Genomic DNA, 8,742 nt, shown 5'->3' with positions numbered 1-8,742 from the left:
TAGAGTTGAACCCTCCCCTATTAGCTGAGCTGTAGCTAAGTGTTGCTTCGGTAATGGCACTCCAAAGGAGCAGCGGATACTTCTGTTCTGTTTAATTAAAGACATTAAAGGGCTGGAGAGACATGGAGCCCCGGGGAGGAAGGGCTCTCACCCCTCCTGAAAATACTCTCTCTTTCTTCCCCTCCCGCTCTCATTCTATCTTTCGCTCTCTCCCATCTCTCTCTCTCTCTCTCTCTCTCTCTCCCACTCTTTTCTAGTCCTCTTCTGCTATCTGTTTCTCTCTCGGTGTCTCCGCCACCTCATCCCCGGTGTTCTCCGACTCATGAATATCTTCATTAGTTTAGTGCCGTGGACTTTGTTTACAGTTAATTAGTGTTTTCCCTGCTCTTTTGTTTCCAGCGCGCTTGTTGCCGGATTTAAAAAGTTGTGTGGGTTTGAGTTTCAGGGACAAGGGTGGTAGCTGTGTTTTTGGGAATATATACTGAGGCCCTTGTGTGTGTGTGTGTGTGTGTGTGTGTGTGTGTGTGTGTTTACAGCTTCTGTGTGTTTATCATTTGTCTCACCTAAAGTGTATACATTCATGTGACACACACAGAGAGGCTTTTGTCCTCATGCTGAGAGAGCCTCTCCTAGAAGTCATTGTTGCATCTGGAACGTCGTGTTTCTCCATGTTTAGCCATTTTTTTTTTACACATTTCATTTGCATCTGTTCTGTTCCCTGCGCGGCGTCACTGGCCCCTGTTTGTCTGTCCGCTCATCCGCTCCTCATCCACAATGCACAGCTCACACACAAACACAATGGCAGGCAGGCGCTCTGATCGTCTCACATCCGCTCAACACTCCTCCATAAATAGAAAGCCGGCTCCCCAGGGGGAAAAAACAATGTTTGGAGGACAGATTAAAGGGGGGGGGGAGCTCATTGAGGCAGGGGCTGGCTGGCTAGATGTGTGAGTCTGGCGAGATTGCCAGTCCGGTTTAATTTCCTCACATTCTCTCCCAGTGTGAGAGAGCCTGTGGGTTTTACATCCCTTGTACTTGACACATGTCTGCTGTTTGGCCCCTCTGCCATGTGAAATAGTAGGCATTTTACTCCCATCACATATAGACTTAGCTAAAACAATTACTGAGAATGGATTGAGACACGAATACTCATTTATGTAAGCAGCAGAGCGGATGCTGAGCAAGTGTATCACATAATTGGCAGTTCAACAGCGGTTTACCCTTGTGGAAGACTAAGTGGGCACTCCTTCACAGCCTGCAGTAAAGCAACCTGCCATTGCTACCATTTACTTTTATCCACTGAGTCTCAACTCAATTGTTATGACTCAGAAATAGCCATGCCACCTGTGGGAAAGTGAGATGGGAGCCTGTTGATGAAAGCAAACATTCATTTGTTTTGCATTGTTAACCCAATGACCCCAGAATTCTCCAACACAGACCCCATAGGTGCCGTTAAATACAATCTGGTTTTCATATTAAGATTCACGATAATAACTATTCTAGGGGTGTTAACCTCACGACCCCAGATCACTCAAACACCCAGACCCTAAAAGGGTTGATATAGCCAAATTGTTTTGAATTATAAGCAACTGCTCTTTGTGATGTTAACCTCACGACCCCAAGATGGCTCAAGATGTTACAGTGCAGATACAAGCCCACTTGCTTTGAGATTCGGATGGACTGGAGACTGATGGTTGTTCTGTTCACCACCTGTGGACTGAGTTCAGAGAATGAAGTGTGCCACCCACTGGGAGATGCTGCTGTGTGAGTGATGGCCTTTGTGTGTGTGTGTGTGTGTGTGTGTGTGTGTGTGTGTGTGTGTGTGTGTGTGTGTGTGTGTGTGTGTGTGTGTGTGTGTGTGTGTGTGTGTGTGTGTGTGTGTGTGTGTGTGTGTGTGTGTGTGTGTGTGTGTGCGTGTGTGTGGTCACTTCATTGCATGTTGTGATACCAGCACAGTATGTGTTGTATGCTCAGGCAGCATGTTAAAGCCTCTCTGATGAGCCTAACTACAGATAGGCTGCCATTAAAATGTCATGTCCAATTACTGCCACACTTACTCTCCCCTCCCTCTGACATCAGGGCCGTCCATCAAAGTTGTGACATAAAGCCCGGTCATGTGGAATGATCTTCCCTCTACAACTGGCAAGTTAGAAACGTGTAATAGGTGTTTCAGGCTGATTTCAACCCAAGTTAAGTATTTGGCAACAATTTTGTGACCACGAAACATGGCCATGAATGTATGAATGGACTATCTCTATCCCATTGCCCGCCTGTGGGCCCTCGGTTCTGCTTAACGTCAATTTATTTTAGCTTTTTAGAATCGTACTCTTAGAACATGTTGTTACTGGCCATGTTTTATTAATTATTGAGAAAGAGTTTCAACTTTTAACTGGAAGCATTATAGCGCCGAGAGTTCTATAATACTATCAGACGTTCATTTTCATGGCCCATTAATATTGTTTGACTGTAATTGATAGTCATTAAAATGAACACAAGGCTTACGAACGGTGGCTTCATTGTGTTCCAGGCACTTACCTCTCAGGCTGTACTATTGGGTAATAGGGTTTTCCCTCCTCTTCTGACTGGTGCTGGAGGCCCACCGAATCAGGGTCAGGAGGAAATAGTAAGCAGACAGGTTCTTGGGGGGAAGTGGCAGCTGCTCCAGAGTGGTCCCATCAGGCCTCAGTAAGCCTGTGTGTCAGTCACACCACACCTCTCAGGCACTAGAGCACGTATGGGTCAAACTCTCGCATCTGGACCTATTTGCCTGGGGTGTCTGATAATATTCTGTGCCAATAAGTGTACTGTAATCCATCCATCCCAAGCCTATTTTGTCCCTCGCGGGAACTTATATCAATATTGAATTCTCTTTGAATTGTGTATGAAAACATGATTTTCAGTGAAAATAATTGGGAATGACTTCATAAATATATCCAGACTTGGGTAGTTTTATACCAGGCACTTATAAGTGATGTCAACAGCCAGAGTTCGCTTAAAAGAACAACACAGCCCTCTGCTGGTGAAAAATAAAAACGCAAAATAGCTTTTTAGCTCAACGTTCTCATTAACACCCTCCCAATAACAGTATGGTATTTTCCCTCAGACTACAATTATTTGAGCCAAATAGATTTTCTTCTCACTGCTGTCCCATTTCCAATCACCTCCAAGGTTCCCAGAAGTAACACTTGTCTGTAGCTGTGGCTGGCCCAAAAATAAGTGTTGCCATGGAAACACGGACAATGTAATTTTCGCCCTTGAGGGTCTGGCGGCGTTTCCCCCCTCTGTAATCTGTTTCCTTGGCCGTCTGCGAGTCTGTCTGCACATATCTGACTTGGTATCATGTTAACCAGAGCTCTAGGGCACACCTCACTAACCTGAGAGCAGACATGCTCCAATTGGAGAAGAAAAAAAATCTGGATGAAAACCTATTATAAAAGGCCAGAGAATGTTATCACGACCCAGAGATGGATATGTACCCCCAGAGGGCCGAAGTCTGAGTCATGGTAATATCATGGTGAATTGAAAAGAAGCTTCAGCACACACGGGTGATCTTGATGCTCCATGAAATCTGTGAGGCTGTTGCGTCAAGATCCCCGCTGCGCTAGTTTCTTTTCAATATAGAACCGTTTTTATCCAGGCAATTGGTAATTCAATAGCCAATAGATGTGTTATACTTTCACAATAAGCATCATGGTGAACAGAACAGACTTGCGAACGACAGGCTGAAAAATTATATTCCATCAATACATTTTTAAATACCTTTTATTTCTTCCCTGGTAACTTTCAAGACAAATACCAATAATCGGAGACATCCAACTGTGACGTGCTCTTACGAGCTGATCTTCTAATCATTAAAGTGGAGATGGTGTGAAACCTGTTGTTATACATCTGGTGGAGCAAACCCTACTCCTGGAGATCAAATGGGTGAGCAGGCTTTTGCTCCAGCCCTATTATAGCTCACCTGTTTCAGCCGATCAAGGTCCTGAGGAGCAACTGATTAGTACAGTCAGGTGAGTTATAGGGCTTGAACAAAACCCTGCACAAGGGTAGCCCCTCAAGAGTGTTGGTCATGCCTGCTTTACAACTTGAAGGAAAACTTCACCCACAAATGTTCTGGTGTTTGTTTCATTAGTCCATTGTTGACATGTTTTGCTGGTCAGCAATCAAGGGGCGGCAGGGTAGCCTAGTGGTTAGAGCGTTGGGCCAGTAACTGAAAGGTTGCTGGATCAAATCTCCAAGCTGACATGGTAAAGATCTGTCATTCTGCACCTGAACAAGGCTGTTAACCCACTGTTCCCTGGTAGGCCGTCGTTGTAAATAACAATTTGTTCTTTAACTGACTTGCCTAGTTGAATAAAGATTCCAAGATATGTCACTTTCAAAATACAGAAATCGTCCCTGTAGGATTCATTTTGGAAAAAGCAGAATCATACGATGCTAAATGCATCATACGGGCATGATCTGTCATTTAAAAGTTACATATCTTGAAAACTCGATCGCTGACGAGCAAAACAGTTTCTGGGTGGAGTTTCTCCAAATCTATTTGTGTTACGGACAGATATGCATACGGTACACTGTTAGAGACGTCAATCAAAGTCATCAGAAAGCTTATGTTAATTACAAGGACAAAGAACAAGTCAGCATGTTATAGATCTGAATTCTCACATCAAAACAGTCTTTTAGAGAACATTAAAACAACTACTAGACAGTAGGAACACAGAAAACCCATGCTCCTCCTTGCGTAAACAGCTTTACTCAACGGGATAGAACCAAGCTAAGCATATCCTTGCGCGATTATTTTTGTTGTGTGATGAGAGTATTGCAATGCACATTGTGTTACTGCAGATATGAATTCGGTGAATTCTCCAATACCACCTCCATTAGCCCCAACCCGATAGCGAAATACTTAGTACATGAAGTTAGAAACCTGCCGTCGGTCACTGTACATCTACTCGTTTCCAGACTTATTCTGTACACCAGAGTAGCCCCCGTGTGTAGCTGAAATAGTTCCAACACAGTTCATGTCAGTCCCCGGGGATTCCACTGCTAACCCGAGTCCTAGCTTTCACCCTATTCCTCAAACAGTTGCGCAACAGAGCGAGAGTGGATGAACACTTTGAAAAATGTCCGTTTAGGACAGCCTCTAACTATCACGTTGATGAGAACCACCCCACTGTCCATGACAGCCTCAGTCGCAACTAAAAAAAAAAAACACTGTACAACATCTACTTTTAAAATCATACAATCCCCATTATAAACAATCGTCTTTTTTCTCTCCATAAACAAGCCCCAAATTCACTTTGGTATGATTAAGGCATTTAAGTGTGTTCTAGTTTAGGGGCTGTGACCCAGTCCTGCTGTATCAGCAGCAGCCACAGTGGAAGTCTGCGTTGGGGTCCAGCAGGAGGTTATTGCGGTCGCAGTGCAGGCAGTCCAGGTGGTACCAGGCGTCGCAGTCGTCACACTGGACCCACTGCACCGTCTCCTGCTGGGGCAGGCGGCAGTTTGGCGCGGCGCACGGCTCCACCCCCTGGGATACTACCCCCTCCTCTTCGTCTTCTGAGGAGGACGAGGAGGAGCTCGAAGAGGAGGACGAAGAGGATGTGGAGGAAGATGAGGAAGAGGAAGGAGGGGGAAGGGAGGGCCGCGGAGGAGGGTGCTTCCTAGGTCGGCCCCGCCGCTTGCTAGAGAGAGGAGAAAAGCAAGGTGTGAGTGTCACATTTGACTTTCAATATATTAACACGATTTCACAAAAAAGATAATTTGAGAATGTGAAGAGAGAACGGATATATATTTACAGGGAAAGAAAATGTACAATGAAGAAAAAAAAAACACTAGAGAAATATCACTGTAGTTTGAATGCTGTCACATAAGGGCATTCTCACCCAGTGGTGACATGAAATCTGGCAAACTGCCCTGGCCGTCCTCTCTCCTCTTTGCAGATCCTAAGGGACGGGGACACCAGCGAGTAGCTCTCTCCTCCCACCACCATAGGGGAGTACACTGGGGAGCTGTGAGCCCGTCGCCTTCCCCGCCCAGAAGATGGCGGCGGAAAAATATTCTGCTGTCGAAACACAGAGACGTTCATATTTGGGCCAGTCCTTTGATGGTTTGGGTCGATCTCCCGCCTCTGGTTGATGTTGAAGGATACGTGGTTGAGTTTGCCGTTAGCAACGATTGTGTGACAGTTTAAATTCGGTTTAGGCACGGGCTTCAGTTCGAACTGGCGTCGTACATCCTGGTCCGTTTTGGCTAAAGAAGCGTGGAAACCCTCAGACTCTGACTTGTAGAGGCGTCTTCTCTTCGTCCCTCTCTGGCCGTCCTTCACGCTTCGGTGGTCCCTGGCCTCGTCCGAGCTGTCGTCCTCCAGAAGGACAGTGTGGGCTGACTTGCGCCTGCTCTTGGATGACGCCGGGAGTGACTTGGATGAGACCACAGAGGTAGTGGGTGGAAAGGGAGGAGGGGTGAAGGGCGGGACCAAGGATGTAAAAGGCGGGGAGGTGGAGTTTGGGTCTGTGATATTGCCGTCACTCCTCTTAAATGTCCAAGGACTCCCATTGATCTTGCTCAGGCTTCCAATGGAATTCAGAATGACAGTCGCCCTGTTGATTGACCAAGTGGAGAGATCCAAGTTGGCCACCGCCTTGCGGTCCAGGCTCGTTCTGATTCGGTTCTTCAGGTCGGAGGAGAAGGTGCCGGCCTTGGGGATGGTGATGGCGTCAAAGTCCAACGGCCGCACGCTAACCTTCTGGAAGAGAAAGTAGAACTCTGGGCTCCCTCGCTCTGATTGGCAGCCGAAGGTGAGTGTGTCACCATCTGAGAGCTCCCATTGGACACTCGGCTGCAGACGGACCTCATTCACCCAGGTACCTGGCATGGGAAGGTGGAGGAGAAAGCTCAGATGAAAGGCTTGTAGAATAGAGTTGAATGAGACCTAAGGAAACTAAACACAAGTGTGTGTAGTTGTAGAACATGTAGATATGTTTTTATAAATAAATTCAAAAGTACACTGTAATCACGCGGGATGGTGTGGAACTCACCATGGCTGCTCCGGTCCTTTAGCTGCACCTTCCAGCCCCCCTCGGCCGCCCCGTCCACCTCCCTCTCAGCATGCAGCTCGGCATGGATCCGGGACACAGACGTCGAGTCCAGGGTGACATCACACAGCTCTGCCGCACGGCCCAGCCGAAACACTGAGTGGGTCAGCGCCGGCCGGAACGTGTACAGGTCCTGGGCCGAATCTGTGGAGGACGAGCCGATTCTCAGCAGCTGGAAACACGGCTGGACTCCGGACAGCATGGCAACGGCTAACCGATCCCCACCCCAGTCAGTGACAGCTACTTTCTTACATAGAGCTTTCCATGGCTTAAATAGCACTTAAGTCAGTAAATGTGATTAAAAAGCTGTCTGTAATGCTGGTAAAAGCTTTGTTCTTAGTATGTGGTGTTGAATGAATTTGAACAGAGTAAACATTAAAACTCTTGTTTTAACAGTGAAAGTTAAAACAAATATTGTATACAATCTATAACCTGCACGGTTAGTTGCTGAGTGACGTCATCTAAATATCAGTTGTAATACTAATGGTTACAGTTGACTAAGCTAACTAGTTCAGAAATTGACACTAAAAGGCTGAGGGCTAGAACTGGCAGCTTGAGGTAGTTCAATCTGAAAAGAAGAGGGGAAATTCTAAGACAGCATGCCCATGATTCACCAAGCTATATTTTCAAAGCGGAAGCAAAGTACTTTAAGCATATGTTTTCATTTCAGCCTCCTCCATCTTTCCTTAACGAAGTTATTTGTAAGGATTATATTTTTTCTATTAATAACGTAAATGTAACATCTGTACAGAAAGACTCATGTGACGGCTAAATTACAGAGGAGGAACTTATTGACGCAATTAAAGCCTTTAAGTCCGGGAAAACTCCAGGTCTGGATGGCAACTCCAGGTCTACAACAAAATGTCACTTAGGGACCCCAAAAGGCTAGGGCCAGCTCTGACTGCATGTATTGGTATAGAGGTGGGTATGAGCCACTGTGGCACCCTCATCATGAGTTTAGATTGTGGCCCCCACCCCCATCTAGTGCGTTCATCTGGATCTGAGAAAAGTTACATCAATGAAAAATATGCATCAAAATAGACTTTTACATGTAGTTGAATAGTAGTAGGTGCTACCTCGGCGTTATGATCATTCGCAAATATGATGCACATTGTTATATGAAAACTAGAATTGCATGTAGGTAGCTAATAGCTAACGTTACTGGATGCCTGACAGGCCGTGCTCGTGATTTGCTCGTGTAGCCCAAAGCTCGTGCCATGCTATAGCACAGGGACAAAGCAGGGGACAGCAAGTGAATCACTTGTTAGCTAGCTAAATTACAACTATTTTTTCAAAGATGACTCTACAAATGTCAACAAACTGTAATATATCGTTACACCGATTAAGAGGTGCATATCATTAGGAACTCAACATACACTACTAGGAAAAATTATTTCACAATCAAGGCGTAGACAGCTGGATAGTTCCTGTAATCCACACTGAAAGTCATAACGTTACCTCCACAAACGTGGGTCGAATCTGGTGCACTTGAATTCTCTTCCACTGCCTAAATATGATGCTAACGACGCCGATTGTTTAAAACTGTCGATATACTTTAGTATTTTTGATCACTTTTGACTTATGTCCAATTTAATCGTCGTTGTTTGCTAAACAGAGGTTTTCGCGTTCCTTTCCCCCAGGAAGT

At 45.7% G+C, this 8,742-nt stretch overlaps 1 protein-coding gene across 1 annotated transcript; it reads right to left on the bottom strand.

Annotated features, from left to right (window-relative positions):
* Positions 1-3,735: 3,735 nt before the first annotated feature.
* Positions 3,736-8,742, bottom strand: LOC115175935 (transcription factor 19). Its single transcript, XM_029735588.1, has 4 exons — positions 8,556-8,742; positions 7,041-7,665; positions 5,886-6,870; positions 3,736-5,684 (listed from the first exon to the last, which is right to left on the bottom strand). Exons 2-4 carry the CDS (start codon positions 7,297-7,299, stop codon positions 5,363-5,365), a joined length of 1,566 nt encoding a protein of 521 aa, XP_029591448.1. The 5' UTR covers positions 7,300-7,665; positions 8,556-8,742; the 3' UTR covers positions 3,736-5,362.

This window comes from Salmo trutta, chromosome 36, assembly GCF_901001165.1.
Source record: "Salmo trutta chromosome 36, fSalTru1.1, whole genome shotgun sequence".
NCBI classification, from domain to species: Eukaryota; Metazoa; Chordata; class Actinopteri; order Salmoniformes; family Salmonidae; genus Salmo; species Salmo trutta.
This window is presented reverse-complemented; position numbering and strand designations above follow the sequence as displayed.